Source organism: Carlito syrichta, unplaced genomic scaffold, assembly GCF_000164805.1.
Source record: "Carlito syrichta isolate Samal-C Ts95f unplaced genomic scaffold, Tarsius_syrichta-2.0.1 Scaffold306757, whole genome shotgun sequence".
NCBI lineage: Eukaryota > Metazoa > Chordata > Mammalia > Primates > Tarsiidae > Carlito > Carlito syrichta.
In genome coordinates, this window is record NW_007250853.1 from 70,868 (window position 1) to 87,992 (window position 17,125).

Genomic DNA, 17,125 nt, shown 5'->3' on the forward strand with positions numbered 1-17,125 from the left:
CTGTTACTTATCAAATACAACAGCATGGAGGCTCTAAAAAACATAGTGTTGATTACAAGAAGATACAGAATTATGCACTCTACATGACTCCATTTTAATTTCAGAAATTGGCTAAACTAATGTATGATTCCATTTTAATTTCAGAAGCTGGCTAAACTAAGGATAATGATTTCTTGTAAGGAGGAGGTAAAACTGAGAATAGGGAGGGGGGTAGTTTCCAGGGTCCAAGAAATAATGCTCTATTTCTTGATATGTGTGGTAGTTTTTTAGAAGTGCTCACTCTAAATTTTTTATTGTGCCTAAAATATGTGTGTTTTCTATACATGGGCTATACTTTTCGACTAAAATTTATTTCTGAAAGATCCCTTTAGTTATTATATAGATGGTAATTTACAGGAGGTAGGAAGAGAAAGAGAGAGACCAGTTATAGATCTGTCTCAAGGCTCCACATGGGAAAAATTGAAAGCTTAGGCAAAGGATGTAGCAGCAGTGAAAGTGGGACACACCAAGCAGTCTGAGAAATGCTTCGAGTCTAAAGTACATGCATATGAATTGGATGCTGGAAGAGACAGAGAAGGAGAGTCAAAGATGATTTCAGATTGTCGGTCTGAGCAACTAGCTAGGCAGTGATGTAATCTATCACAAGATAGGAAGAAACAGGATTGGGGAGACAATGATATTTCAGATGTGCAATAACCGAAGTCCTTTCGAAATATTCAGGTAAAATTGTAAGTGAATTGTTAGAGGAGGAAGTCTCTAGCTCAGGGGAGAGGTTAAACCTGACACCTGTTGTGGGGGTCATAGTTTAGGGATGGCATCTAACCACACATAAACATTAGATATACTTATGATTATTTTAGAATAATTGAAATTTTCTAAAGAACAATATTAATTGGCCATCCTGCTAAGTGCAAAGATTAAAATATGTTCCTGGGTTTATTTAAAAATGACTTAAAAGAATATTCACTGTATGAATACTTACAATTAAGAAGAAAAATGAACAAATGCTACTGCTTTCTTTCCCATTGTGAGAAATGAATGAAATAACATATGTCAAGAAAACAAGAGACAAGACATATCCAGTATCACAGAGGATCTGAAAATAGAAATATGAAAGTTGGATAAGCCAAATACTATCTAGAAAAGTATTCCTACTTACCCCTTAATTTATCCAAAACCATGTGATAGCACAGGTAATTTGAAATTCTTTTTTTTTTTTTTTTTTTTGAGTTGGAGTCTCACTCTGTCGCCCAGACTGGAGTGCAGTGGCCGCTCCCGGCCACCGCAGCCTCGGCCTGCTGGGCTCCGGCGATCCTTCCGCCTCAGCCTTCCGAGTAGCCGGAATTACAGGCATGTGCCACCATGCCCGGCTGATTTTTTGATTTATTGTAGAGATGAGGTCTCGCTGCCCAGGCGGGTCTCGAACCCGCGGGCTCAGGCCATCCACTCACCTCAGCCTCCCAAAGGCGCGGGATTACAGGCTGAGCCACCGAGCCCGGCTGAAATTCTTTTTAAAGAGTCATAATGTTGCTGCATTCATGAAAAAAGAGTCTAATAAAACCATTTCCTAATGGTTGCCACTTACTTTAGTTAACATATTTTGAAGTGTGTATATATTAAACATGTGTTCCGTGACTTGCGTCAGAAGGAGGATCATGAAGTACAGGGGAATGTCTACCAGTGCCTGTCCAAACCAGTATGCGGAAGGGTAGAGGCCTGAAATTCGCAGCTGAGAGTGAGCTTTTGTCTGATAAAGAAAGAGAAGAATCATTAACAGGTTTAAGGAATTGCAAATACATAGTTACAAAAGTATTCATTTGTTTCTACATGCCTTTTATAAACATTATTCTAATTTAGCAGATGACTTACCATAGTCCTGTTCAGGGACATTAATAATGCGGCAAACTATGCTATGACTTCATCATTGAAAGGGAAAATGCACCAACGTAACTAGCCAATGTTCCATCACAGAATTAATGGACATTGCTTGCATGAGAAAACATCTGTTCTATTCTTTCCAAGGTTATTCTTTCCTTTGAAATGAAGACTTGAAAATTGCACAAAGGTTCGACAGAAATAGGGTAATCATTTCCTGTAAGATTCTTAAAAGTTATGCTGTGTGTAAACAGTGCATTTATAATTGGCATTTTATTTTGGATCTAAGAAATGGTCATCTAACTAGTCGATTTCACTTAAAAAATCAGTTTGGTATAAGCAAGACTTGTGCAAAATGTTGCACTTTTCTTATTGTCTTGATGGAAGTCATATTTTTCATTATCACACAGTGAAAACTAGTGAACGAATTTTGGTATGGTGACTTATTGTGAGCCACACTGTTACGGTGATTGTCATAACACAAGGCCTAAACCATAGGATATGGACTACTTTAACAGTAAAGCATAAAAGCGTCTAGAATTTAAATCTAAAATTGAATCTATATAAAGAAATACATCTTAAAAATTGGATTGCTGACAAATATTCTAGAAACGGGAGTGCATCTGAAAGAAGGCACGAAGGAGGATGATAATGAGGACTTATTAGAGAGTTAGATGCTTTGTATTCATTAATTTACTTAATAGATATTTACAGACTATATACCATGTGACTGGCTTTGTGTTTGTCATGGGGCACTTATGGAGTTTAAGTTATGGGGGAAGACAGGAATAAAGACAATAAGCAAATAAATATAGCAATAACTAGGCAAAATTGTGCAAGTGTCAAGAAGGGTTCAAGGTCTATGAGAACCTTTCAAAGGAAATGAATTGTAATTAGGAGGTCAGGTCAGAGAGTATTTCCTTATGAAGTGAAATATTAGGTAGGATCTGGGCAATAAATTGAAATTATCCTGGTGACCCACTGGAAGCACCATAGACCAGAGAGAACAGCAGGAGAGAAGGTTCTTTTGTGGGGAGAGATTGATGTTTTGGGGAAACTGGAAAGAATCCAGCGTGGCCAGAACACAAACACCAAGGTGATAATGGCATCAGAGCAAGGTGGAACCATACACTCATGGCTTTGTAGGCTATGGTAAAGATTTCATTCTTACTTTCTAGTATGACGAGAAATCCCAGAAAGGACTTAAAGACTGAACATGGTCAGCTTTGTGTTTTGTCACGCTGTGTAAAACAATGGAGAGGGAAAAGAGTAAGGTGGATCCACAGAGAGGTTGTTGTGTGCATCCAGGAGGGAGAGGTAGGTGGCTCTGATGAGGGTATTACAGGAGAGATCAAGAATACAGAACGATTCCAGACGTGTTTCAGAAGTAAATTCCATGACATCACCATTAACCTGCTATGGAGATGAGATAGAAAGAGAGGTGTCAGTGCCATGGGGTTGCCAGGTAATTTTGAATTTTAGATAAAGAACATCTTGAGTATGTGTCCCATGCAATATTGGGAACATACTTACACTAGAAAAAATCATTCATTGTTTATCTGATATGAAAATTTAACTGGGCATTGGTAATTTTACTTGCTTAATCTGGAAACCTAGCAGAAATAGCTCCGAGGTTTCGATCAAAAGTAAAAGAATGACAGGTGATCCACCATTTACAGAGAGAAGTAACAGAGTAGATAGAATTTAGAGAAAAATATTTCTGCTGCAATAATGTTCATTCTTGGTGGGAGGAGGCTGTTAACAAACAAACGAGAAAAGATTCAGATTGTGATAAGTATGAGACATAACTTTTTAAAATGAGCTCCTGCAGCAGTGATGGGGAATTTATTTTAGACTAGGTAATCAGGGAAGGGATCTTGGCTGAAGTTATATTTGTGCTGAGACGTGAACCAGGAGAAGAAGCCAGCTGTACAAAGAACAGAAAGAAGAGCAGAACAGCTGAAAGAAACAGCCAACGTAAAGGCCCAGATGATATGGCATATCTGAGAACCAGAAGGAAGACCGGGGTAGGTGGTGCGGGAGCGTGCGAGGCAGAAAGGTGGAGGGACAGCAAGAGACGAGTTTTTCTGGTGTAAGTATGTTCTACCATACAATGCTGAGAATTGGGTCTACTTTGCGCTGCCAAGAAAAGCTATTGGAGGTTTTTAAACAAGGTAAGAGGATGATGTGACTTAAACTTCTGATAGCTCACTCGGAATGTGTACAAGATTTAATTTCAAATAAGAATGCCAATGGGTCATCATAGCCATGATCTAGGCAAGGAATGATGATGACTTCAACCAGGACGAAAACAGTGAAAAGGGAGAGATATTGATGGATGAGATACGTTTCGAGTATGATTGAAAGGAATTGCCAACGGATTGGATGAGGGAGGTAAAAGAAAGAGACGGCGATAACGCCGATATTTCATGCGAGAGCAACTGTGGGTGACCGTGACATTTTCTAAGACAGGAAAGGTGAGAGAGGAGCAGCTCTGGTTAGGAAAATAACAAGTGTTATTTTACCTCTGTGTGAAATGTCTGTTACTCAGCTAGGTGGGGATAGCAAGTCGGCTCTTGTGTATATGGAAGAGGAGAATTCTGAAACTTACTGAAGAGACATTTTGACATCAAGCACTAACATTTATGGGAAAGTTACTATAAGCTAAGTATGGTTCTAAGTGATTCATAGATATTATTTCACCACTTCCTTACAGAAACATATTACAAAGACATGAGACTATTATGCCTGTTTTACAGGTGGTAAAGATCAGGCACAGAGTGATTAAGTCACTTTCAATAGCCATGCAATGGATAAGTCCAAATAAGAACTGATGGTGTTACACACACACACACACACACACACACACACCACAAAGTGTAAGAAAGAGTGACAAGAGCAGAAGAAAAGGTGAACCTGCGGCCTCTAAAAGTAAAGGAAGACTAGTATTTTATGTATTTTGTGTTTCTCATGGGAGAAGTTGCTAAAGATAGAAACAGTTCAAAAACAGAATAAATGAAAGCAGTTCAAGCCCTGAGTATCAGCTGAGGGTGTCAAGGTCACAGAGACGTGGGAAGGTGGCACCAGAAGTACCCTGGAGAGGCCAAAACTCTGTTACCGGCTTATTGAATTTTATAAGAAAGCATCACAAAATGAAGTTTTAAAGGGATGGTTTTTTTTCCCGACAAGTCCAAGTGCTCCAGTGCGTTGGTCAGGACTGAGTGACTCTACTACCCTCTGGAAATGAAAGTCATCACTGAGAGGGAATGTGACTATGTCAGTGGGCAAGTGTCTACACGTAAAATTCTGAGTGATATACAGTTGCGTTGTCATTGCTGTCTCTCCTGAAGCTTCACATTTCGTTAAGAAAAGTAGAATTTTCTTCATATTTGGCAATTTATTATCAAGGTGTTTGATCATCATTGCAGCACACACAAACATGAGATCTACCACCGGCTCGTCAATTTGTGGCATAAGGGTGGGGGAAGCGCTCCCTGAGCATTCGAAACACGGACGGCTTATAGTAACGCTTCTTACTTGGTAGTCACTGATGCTGCTCATTGCAATGTAAGGAACGGAATAGGCTGCCATCGGTATCCAGAAGGAGGCGGCACTCAGGAGCCCAAACTCATAATCCAAGTCCTCCTGAAATGAGGCAGAACATGGTGAGCTGACGGCCATGGGGCATCTGGCTCACCTGTACCATCTTCACCTCTCAAGTCCCTGAATTGGGCTAAGCACTCAACGCGCAACTCAGGGTTCTATGTGCAGCTTCTTACCAACAATCCCGTTCAGTCTCATGCGGCAGCCATTTGAAACATGTATCCTGATGTACTTATGAAAAGCAAACTCCACCAAGTGATATGAGTTAGCTACGTCTCACAGCTAATAACCTGCAAGCTGGACATGGACCTTCTGCTCTTTGGCTTTATGGTTACAATATTACAGACAGCCCTCGTCAAGGCTGACGTTTGACAGAGACCGTGGGCTGCCACCGGAGGAGCTACTTAGCTACTTTCATTAATTGGTGCAAAATCAGTCCAGTTCATAATTTATGCAGAGGCATTCGCCTGCTTCAGTTTTATGCAAAAGCAGCAACTGCAAATGCTTTCAGAGACCTGGCAGAAATCAATTAACAAGTAGGTTGATATTTTTTAAAAAAGAGCAACGGGGCTTAGAGGAAAATGGGCAGCACAGAGTCCACATGGAGGCAGTTAAGTAAAAAAAATCAAAACCCTTTGTATGTTAAACAGGACTTTGAGTTTTGCTACATGCCTTGATCTTGTCCCCATCGTGGGCACAAACCATCATTTATTTATCCTTTCTACTACTTCTGGGCATTTAGACTCTGTCCAATTTAGGAACCATTCAGATATGCTACCCTGAACTTCCATGTACATGTTTTGTAAACATGTCCACGTTTCTGTTAGCTACATCTGGAAACAGAATTGCTGGATCATAGATGTGGCAAATTTTCAGCTGTAGCAGATACCAGAAACTATTTCCCAAAGGAATTGTACCAACTGACACTCCAAACTTTGGTGTATGAGAATTTCAACCATTATACATCATCATCAAAACTTGGTATGTTTTGTCTCTTCCATTTTCTTTTGAGTGGGCATGGAATGAATTTACAATTCATTCCAACAGCAAGCCCCCCTAACCCCCGACTTGGTTCATAATCAACGTGTTATGTCCGTTTTATATTGTGTCCACCCACAGTCCGAGTTTGGTGTGGCTCAGCCTGAAGAGGATCCTCAGAAGGACACTTGATACCAACTGGGTAGTTTGGCCAGCTGAGCACTTACAGGAGGGGCTGGTTGTGAGCACTGTAGGACACTGAGAGATGGTGAAAATAATCACGGAGTTGGGTCAGAAGCAAGGGTTGACTCACAGTGAGACTTGTGCTTTAGGATCAAGTAGAACGCGTTTGCAGAATTATACCGGGAGCTAGGTAGGGAAACCAGACATGGCAACTCAAAGAGAGAGAATGTACCTCCATGTGAACTCAAAGTCAGCAGGGGTGGTGTAGCAAACACTTTACAATTAAAATTGTTTTTAAAAAGAGGGAAACTGGGTCACTTGCTCACTTTGAAAGACACGCCATTCTTGGTCATCTAGATAATTAATGGTTTACTCACATATACTAGATAATCAAATGTATTGGCACCTCTGTGTGCTGGTTTCCTCAGTTGTCTAATATTAATACAGGTTGAATATCCCTAATCTGAACATCTTAAATCTGAACTCTCCAAAATCCAAAAATGCTGCAAGGGGAAATTCTACTTGGCCTCATTTTATAGGTCACAGTCATAACACAGGTACAGAACACACGGTTGGTTTAAAATATTTTATGCAAAATATTATATAAAATTACCTTCAGGCTATGTGTATAAGGTGTGTATGAAACATAAATAAGTTATGTGCTTAGATTTGAGTGCAATCTCCAAGATTTCTTGTTATGTATATGCAATGAGAAATATATGCAAATGTTCCAAAATCCAAAAACATCTGAAATCTAAAACACTTCTGGTCCCAAGCATTTCAGATAAGGGATACTCAGCCTATAATAGTGATAATAAGAACTATCTCAAAGTCTTATCAGGACATTTAAATATCCCAATACATATAAATCACACGGTAAATGGCTGTTTTTTTCACTAGAGTTTTTCAAGACATGGAGATCGCTGAAATGTGGTTTGAATGGACAATGGTATAATATGTTTTGGAGAAGATGGGGCAACTCCCCTCACACCTCAAATCTCTGTAGCTTTCAGGTAGCATGTAAGAAGCACTCAGTAGTTCTCTTAGTTCTTTCTGAAGAGCATAGAGGTTAAAGCAGGGAGGAAGTTGAACTACTTGGATGATGGCCACATCAGAAATGAACAATGTCCACTGCAGAAAGCTTGATGGTGTGGACTTCTCTGCAGCAGCCTAAGGAAACTCTGCTCTGAAGCCTTGAGTGTGTCCTCATCTACAGCAAGGCCCAGGGTCAAGCTAAACACTCCCCAAGACAATCACATAGGTCATAACTAGAAGTTACCAGCAGAAACTGTAACTAGAGAGAGCATAATGTTGCTCCAGCACCATTTCTACAGGACAGTCTGTCCCTGCATTCTTCCATCCTGCCTCTAGCACCACCAGAAGGGGAAGACAGGGGAGTGTGTCAGAGCCAGGACATGTCTCCCTTCTCTTCCCAGGTGTTAAACTGCGAAGAGGAATGAAAATTAAAGTGCATCATCAGCACACCCACCTCCATCCACGCTCCTTGGACTGCAAGTTTGACCCTGCAGTGTTTTAATTGGGTAGGAAATTGAAGTTTGGGGCTACACTAAAATAGTTCTTAATAACAAAAAGTGATCAGGAGGCTTTAAAATTGGCTCACATTGCTTCATTTTCTTCTTAAGAAACTTTTGTAATGAAGTTTTTATCTGCAATTTTGTGGTGAACTAGCAAATTAAGGCCTACGGAAGTCAAGTTGTTTAAGAAGGTCGCATAGTCTGGCCTTTAAGCCTTGGTTATTTCAACTATGTCCCACCACCCAGGGGCAGAGATGGTAACAGGTTTAGACCAAAAGTCATTATTTTGCCCCTGTTAATTGTATTTTCTGTTGCTCCATCTACCCTAAAGCCAATAAATAAGGTTTTAATGTTATGTCATCTGAATAAAGTAATAATGTTATGTAATCATTGCCAAATAGAGGTGTGTGTATGTGCATGTATGTACAGTGATTTTTATATATTAAATATAAACTTACTTAAGAATGGGTTCATAAAAAGTAATAGGTTGTTATTTCAGCATTTCAAGAACTTTCTTGAAAAATTCTGATGAGGGAGGGTTTAAGTTGGCCAATTAAAAGCAGCTGAGCATCAAATCAAGAACTCAATCTCATTCATAACAACTCCTCAGAAAATGAAATACCAAGGGACATATTTAACCAAAGAGATGAAAGATCTTTACAAGAAGAACTGCAAAACACTGATGAAAGAAATTGTAGGGAACACAAGCAAATGGAAAAGCATTCTACGTTCATGGATTGGAAGAATCCACAATGTTAAAATGACCATTCTACCCAAAGTGATATACAGGGTCAACACAGTGTCTATCAAACTACCATAGTCATTTTTCACAGAATTAGAAAAAACAATCCTAAAATTCCCATGGAACACAAAAGGAGCGTGAATAGCCAAAGTAATGCTCAACAAAAAGAAAAAAAATGAAGACATCATATTACCCAACTTCAAATTATACTATATGGCTCTAATAACGAATTCAGCATGATATTGGTACAAAGGCAGACACGTGAACAAATTGAACAGAATAGAGTATTCAGAAATTAATATAAATACCTAAAACTAACTTGTCTTCAACAAAGCAGACAAAGACCTACTCTGGGGAAAGGACAACCTAGTCAATAAATGCTGCTGGAAAAGTTTGATAGCCAATGCGGAAGAATAAAACTGGATCCCTGCATCTTATCACATACAAATATTAACTTAAGATGAATTAAAGACTTAAATGTCTGACCTGAAACCATAGAAATCCTAGAGGAAGACCTAGAAAAAACTCCTGGACACTGGCCTAGGCAAAGATTTTATCACAAAGACCCCCAAAAACAAATGCAACAAAAACAAAAATAAATAAGTGGGACTTAATTAAGCTGCAAAACTTCTGCACAGCAAAAGAAATAATTAGCAGAGTAAATAAGAAACCTACGGAATAGGAGATAATTTTGTAAACAGTGCATCAACAAAGGACTAATATCCAGAGTATACAAATAACAAACAAATCATCAAGAAAAAGCAAACAACTCCATTAAAAAGTGGGCAAATGACACGACCCAATATTTCTCAAAAGAAGATTTACAAATGGCCAACAAACATATGAAAAAATAATCAACCTCACTTCTCATTAGGGAAATGCAATTGAAACCACAACAAGATAACACCTTACACCAGTAAGAATGACTATTACTGTAAAAATCACAGAACAATAGATGTTGGCATGGATGTAGTTAAAAGGGAATGCTTATACATTGTTGGTAGGAGTGTAAATTAGTACAACCTTTATGGAAATCAGTATGGACATTTCTTAAATAACTAAAAGTAAATCTACTATTTGATCTAGCAATCCCACTACTTGGTACCTACCCAAAGAAAAATAAGTCGTTACACAAAAAAGATACTTACACTCCCATGTTGATCACAGCACAATTCACAATTGCAAAGATGTGGAATCAGCCTAAATATCCATCCAATAATCAGTAGGTAAAAAAAACATGGTAGAAATAGACCATGGAATACCATTCAGCTATTATATAATATACTATACTATATATTGCAAAATATACTATATAACAGCATTACAATATATAGTATACTATCATATATAGTATACTATAATACTATGCATAGTATTACTATAATACTCTTACTATCATATTATGTACTATGGTATTGCATATAGTAATAATGCTATATACAGTATTATGATCTATAGTAGCATACCATAATGCTATTCATAATTTATAGTATTACAGTATATAGGAGTAGACTATAATACTATTCATAGTATTATAGTATGTAGTATGCTATAATACTATTCATAGTATGCTATAACACTACATAGTATACTGTAATACTATATTTCAGAACAGAAGAATATGTTCTGCAGCAACTTGGATGGAATTGGAGACCAGTATCCTAAATGAAGTAATGCAGAAACAGAAACTGGCCACCACATGTTCTTACTTATAAGTGGAAGCTAAGCCATGGGTCTGCAAAGACATGCAGAATAGTGTAATGCACATTAGATACAGTGCAGGGGAGGTTGGGAAGGGACAAAGGATGAAAAATCACCTCTTGGGTACAACGTGCGCTAGTGGAGGTGATGGGTACACTTAAAGCCGTACACTTCTTCACCACTGCATAATACATCCAAGTAACTCAAAACCACTTGTACTCCTTAAGCTATTGAATTACAATTTTTTCAAAAAAGAAAAAAAAACTTCTGAGGGTTCGGTATAGTGAGATATAATTATACTTACTTCATAAAATGTTCTATGGTCAATGTGAATGTATTCTGAAGAGTTAAAAATTCCAAGTAGCCCATTGCTAATGACCTCTATGAGGACAGGAAAGCAATTCACCCTTTTCGTATTGCATGCTATTGAAAATCTGAGATCCTAAAAATATAAAAAAATTAATTCTAAGTTCTTATACAACAAATATTGAATTTAATGAACGAATATAGTAGAAAATCATTCAAATTATTGATAATATAATAAGGCCAAATGACTGAATATGATTAATATTATCATTATTCATATTATTTGATTAATTCCCAGTATAATGAAAGGAATCCAGTATTTTGACTTCTACATGTCATAATATGGACCATATGGACATTTATGCATAAGCTTCACAAAATAAAATATCTCAAATGATATTTTGTAGCAACACTATAAAACTGCATGGTAGAAACCTCTCTTTATTATGGCTATAGACTTTGTTTCAAAATGTGATACAGTCACTTTATAAGTAAAGAAAGTATGGATACTTGGGAAGCCAGAGGGGCAGGCAGTTGTAATGACAGCATAAGTTTTCACAAACACTGAGCATACACATAAAATCTAATTTAAAATGACAAATGATGTCACATACATAATTTGTCATATATAATACCATTTAATTTGTACATAATATATTATATATAATATCATTAAATTTGTATAAATTTAATAAAATATGTCACATATAATAATGACATGTCATTATATATAAAAGCATATATAATTATATATAAATATATAACATGTCGCATACTAATAATGACATATATGTCATTATATATAAAAATATGTCATTATTTTTCCTCAAAGGAAAAAAAATGTGAATTATTTATATTGTCCAAATTGTGGGCAAGCCTTGAGAATGCATTTTTGGCCATCATAAATTAACGAAGTGTATTGTATCTAAATAGTTACTTAAAGTAATGAGTATTGATTTAAAAAGGGTGCTGTTTTAAAAACTATTCTTCTGAGAAGACAAGAAAATAACTTGATTAAAATATATTGAGGACTAGTTCAATTGAAGGTAATTTCTTACTTAATCGTTGGCATGAAAAGAGTTCCTGAAAACTTACTGTGGCAAGCTACAAATGGCCAAGCCTTACAACACTTATCAGCTACAACTTCCCGCAACGTCTACCATCGGGCTCTCTGACTCAAAGGCCTCCGGGGGAAGGTGGGCAAGAGGAATGAATGGAGCAGCAGAGAGATGCAGCAAGCAGAACATTGAAGGCCAAGTCGAAACTGAGCCGTGGTCCTCAGTTTCAACCAAGAGCAAGGTCTAAATTGATTATTGGAATGGAATGTGACGGTAAGAGTGCTTGAATAAATTATTGGTTAGACCTCGCAATACGGGAGGAGTCAAGTAGCGTTTTATTTCGCATCGTTACACTGGCGGCCACACGCAAATGCCCTCGCAGGGCACCTTCTTCCATAATAAGAACTCTCTCATTTGCTTATGTCAACTTGGCCTTTTATATCAGCGGCTGCAAGTTATTCGAATCGTACGCCCACGGTCCATTGTCAGTGGAAGGCAGCCCTTAGAGTCCCACCCACCTTTTCATTCCCCGACACAGCGATAGCACCATTGTAGGATCCCTCGTCTGCGCCATTTCTAGTTCCAAAGGCATCCACTTCCAAGGATATGTTCTGTCGCCTCAGTGAATATATAAAGTCATCAATACTTGACCCTAGGTAAAGATCAAAGGAGGCAAACATGAAATATAACAATGGTCAAGTGATATTTTAGAAATTGGTTGCATCACTTAAAGTATATCATACAATGGATCGTTTGATAATTCCCTTAAAAAGGCGCAATTAATGCTATGATACTGAAATCCATTCTGACATCATACATATGACAAGATTGTTTACCTAGAGCCTAGGCATTTAATTATAATTTCTATTAGTATAAAAATGCTAGTTGCTGTTAACATTATAATCCTTGAAGCTATTCATCTTCTACCTTCTTATAAATTTGAAGCCTTTTTTTTCCAGAGCTCAGCAATGCACAGTCATACAAATAATACAGAAAGACTTCAAAGTTAGTCAACGCTTCACCCTCCTAAATCCTTGCTGGTTGCTTTGCTCCGTAAGCATTAAGGTTTTAGTAAACTGTCCGGATGTGTTTCTAAAACAAGCTCTCCAATCTTGCATTTTTCATTTTAAAATTAATTTTCTGTTTGGCTTCACATGTGCTTTCTAAAAAACTACAAAATTCATTTTTTGTTTGTGTTTTGTTTTGAGGGGAATCTCTCAACAAGAATGACATTGAGAAGTTGCATCTTAACCTCATGTTTACCCGTTTTATTGATGACCAGCAAACGGGTCAGAGGATCTTGTGGCTGCTGTCCTGGTGAGAGGAAGTACTTGTTTGGAGCCAAGTCCCAACTTTTTGAATAGAACTCATAGAACAGATGTTCCAAGAGGTGAGGGATAAAGCTAATGCTGAAAAGTAATAACCTATGGGGAGGAAAATAGAAAGTAAAACTGATTGTTTTCACTGTGTCCAATGTCTCTATTGACAAACAACTTGGCGCTATTGCCACTTTAAGTTTCTTGGTATTCTGTTCCAATGACGGCAATCACCTGTTCAAAATACAAAACAAAGCCTTAATTGTTCCTTATTATTTATAAAACACACGCTCTTTAGCTCTATGTAATATATTCTTCTTCTTATTTTATTTTGCAGATGTGAGACACAACGTTCTGTGGACTATATTCTTAAAACTATTTTTATTTTTTTCATGTGTTGCAATTAACTCAGATTAATAGCAGCTCTTTAGATTCCTCATGTAGCCCCATACTCAGTGTCACCCCCTCTGCTTGAATTTCCCTCCATCTCCCTCTTCTTAGGGAAACAAGCTCAATTCTTCCACACCAAATTCAAATTCTTCCTTAGTATTTTCTCGGATGCTCGTATGTTGGCATAATATCTCCGGCTGAATGACAAGGTTCACAAGGTTGTGTATTTAGTATGTGTCTAATCAGCTTCAAGGACAGACTGCGTGTCTGATGTATTTAGATATGTGTCACAGTAATCTAATAATGGAATGTTGCATAGAGGTGCCCACAGAGATTTTTAGACGAATGAGTGTTCTCCATGGAGAGACACACTCATGCAAGAAGGAAGTCCCCCGTGACAATGCTGCAGCTCTGGAGGTATTTGGGAGCCTTACAGTGGACTCCAGATACAAGCATGAAGCCAGGACAGAGCCTGGCACAGGGGCCTCATGACCATGGCATGGAAATTCTACCAAAGTGTCCAATCTGCCAAAAGCAACATGAACGTTAACCAGAATTTTCAGCCTGCTGTTCTGCCCTGTTAATTTCAGACTTACCAGACGCCACAGTTGCATTAAACCAATTCCTTGAAATAAATATCCTTATACATTTTAATATGCTATTGTTTGCATTTCTCTGGGAAATCCTGACATATACACATCTTGGTATCTCAGAGAAAGAGGATAAGGGGTCTTTGGGATGGGACATAAGTGCTTATATCCACATGCTTGTGAAGAGCTATTTCAACCCACTAGTAAGAACAAAAGCTGTGTGAAATTAAAAGAACAATCCCGATATTCATCTGCTTTAATTCTATGTTTACATGATTTAAAATGGTTTATTTAAAAACATTTCTTTGTTTAAAAGACCATATACATTTGCTGTAATTTGAGGGTTTAAAAAAAGATGTTTCACTCTGAAATTTATTTTGAGTTCACAGAACAAACCAACCTGAAATACTCAGATACTCACATAGTCAACAGACCTTTTCTTTCACGCCTTAACTTTAGGAAGCGAACTCTTGCCATTGCAAAGAACTGCTGCCTCCAGAGTACCATGCCACTGATGGTTTTCCCTGTTTCACTGAGGGAAGACAATACCTGTTGCAGCTCAACAAGACTTCCTGTGTCTTTTGTCCCATCATTTTGTGACTGTCCCCAAATGCCAATACCTAAAACATAAGACCAGTATTATATAAAATGCCATTTGAGCTGTGTATTATTTAGCTTTTCTTATGATCATCTTTTCAACCACAGATGTCAAAGTTAGCATCTTGGGCCAAGATGCAGTTTGTGGCATTATTCAAGCAACTATGAGACAAATGGAAAAGAAGCATAAAATACTAATGCAATAAAAGAAAATGTTGTGTTTTCTGATTTTAAAAGTACTTTGGAGCTTTACAAGACTCTAATTCACTCTAGGAAAATCAATGAAAAGAAACTCATAAAGAAAGGTATGTATTGTAAGAGATAAATGATCTTAGTATTTCTGACCAAGGGAGGACAGGTAGATCATGTAAAAGTCCTTCTTCTCCCCTCCAAGAATGTAAAAATCAAAGAACATAAAAATAGTAGGAACAATGTTTTTAATATATATATGGCTAAAAACAAGATGAAAGCTACCTCTTTTGAAGACAAACTTAGAGAAAATGGCTAACACTAGGCTTCTAGAAATCTATAAAGTGTGTACATTAAAAGTTCACTATAGAGAGAAGCGGCAAGATGGCGATGGGGCAAAGCGGTCTGTGAAGCCCTCTGCAAGGGAGATCTGCAGTGGGTCTCTGACTCTCACCCCCAGGGGGCTACGGACCCCAGCAACGCAGTCTGCTTTTCATACGGACCTCGGCCGTTGCCACCACTGCGGCATCACAACGGACTGGACAGTCACTGCGGCGCAGACGGTGCCACCGCCGCCGTTGCCACGGCCGCCTCAGCCGACGCCCCCACCTCCCCACCCCCACCGCCACCGCCGCCGCCGCCATCGCCGCCGCCACCGTTGCCGCCGTGGCTGCTGTGGCCAGCGTGACAGCAGTAGCACATCGTACCACCCGGGCCGGAGGCAACCCACTTCAAACCACTTCAGGTAAGATCTGCTGGGATCGCTGCCACCTCTCCTGTGACCAAGAAATCCTGGCCGCCCGCTCTGTGTCTCCTGTTGTCTGCCCTGAGGCAGGCAGCCATCTTGTTCCTGTCCAGCCCCCTCTGGGGCGAGCAGCTGAGATAGCACCACCTGTTGGCGATCCAAGGTAACAGCACCGAAACGGGCGAAACAAGCTTGATAAAGACATAGGCCAGAGTGGTGAACAGAGGGTGATCTGAACTGTCCTTCACAGCAGACCAGGGGCAACTGACCCTAACTGCAAACTAACTTACCAGCTTGAAAAGAAAACTAGAAATCAGGCCTGAAAGGGCATTGGACTTCAACGAAATGTCTCAGAGTGTGCTTCATTGATTCTATTAGTTTAATGACTTAATTCTATTCCTACTGTATTGTTCCCTTTTTTCTTTTTTCCTTTTCCTTTTCTTCTCTTTTCTTCTCTCTGTAAACCATATCTTTGTATAGAGGAACAGCACACTAATAAGTTGGTTGGTTAGCTTGTATGTTAGCATCCCCATGTTTTATTTTTATTTTTTGTATGAGAGTCGGTTCGTCTGTAGCTGTGGTCTATTGTTTTTATCTGTTTCAGTATAGGCCTCTCTTTCTATTTGTTGGCACACTCGTTTGTTCCCCCCCCCTTACTCCTCTATCTCTCCACTCCCCTCTTCCACCCACTATCTGCTCCATTCTCTCCCCTCTGCTAACCACATTTTATTTCAGGGAGTAAACTACAGCCCCACTGCATGGACAGATTACAGGGCAGTGGGAAGTGGGCTCCACATTATCCACACACCTGTCAGCGAAAACCAGGACCTGCAGATGGACTTTGAATCACAGCTCCCCGCTTAAGTAAATCTCAAAACTGCACAAAGGATCACCTTCAGTGCAACTCCAGAATTGAACAAAGTAAGAGGGCATACATAAAGAATAGGAGATTGAACAAACAGAAGTAAAATCAATCCTTTTACCCCTGAATAACAGAATTAAAGAAGACGGTGACGTGGAGGAAAAGAAAAAGTAGGGAGGGGGAAAAACTGCACAAATGAAGAAAAACCAAAAGAAGAATATAGGTCTCACACAGACCCCTGGGAAATCAGACACTGAGAAAACAGATTCTGGAGCACAAACAATGAAGAGCCCCCAGAATGACTGGTTTCATGCAACAAACCCAGACATCAAGACATTAATGGAGATAATTTTAAAAATTGAGGCAAGACAAGAGGAAAATAGGAAGGAGCTGATGTCAGAAAAGACAGCAGTAAAGAAATACTGTTATGGAAATGAATAACAGACTAATAAGCG

At 38.7% G+C, this 17,125-nt stretch overlaps 1 protein-coding gene across 1 annotated transcript in view; it reads right to left on the reverse strand.

Annotated features, from left to right (window-relative positions):
• Positions 1–15,765, reverse strand: part of LOC103265692 (ATP-binding cassette sub-family A member 9-like) — a 49,576-nt gene extending 33,811 nt beyond the window's left edge. Inside the window, exons 1-8 of the mRNA XM_021715159.1 lie at positions 15,720–15,765; positions 14,699–14,897; positions 13,245–13,405; positions 12,500–12,633; positions 10,922–11,059; positions 5,413–5,520; positions 1,586–1,747; positions 983–1,096 (exon numbers count right to left, since the gene is read on the reverse strand). Of these exons, the coding sequence (XP_021570834.1) occupies positions 983–1,096; positions 1,586–1,747; positions 5,413–5,520; positions 10,922–11,059; positions 12,500–12,633; positions 13,245–13,405; positions 14,699–14,897; positions 15,720–15,765 (1,062 nt within the window). The remainder of the gene's footprint in view (positions 1–982; positions 1,097–1,585; positions 1,748–5,412; positions 5,521–10,921; positions 11,060–12,499; positions 12,634–13,244; positions 13,406–14,698; positions 14,898–15,719) is intronic.
• Positions 15,766–17,125: the final 1,360 nt, after the last annotated feature.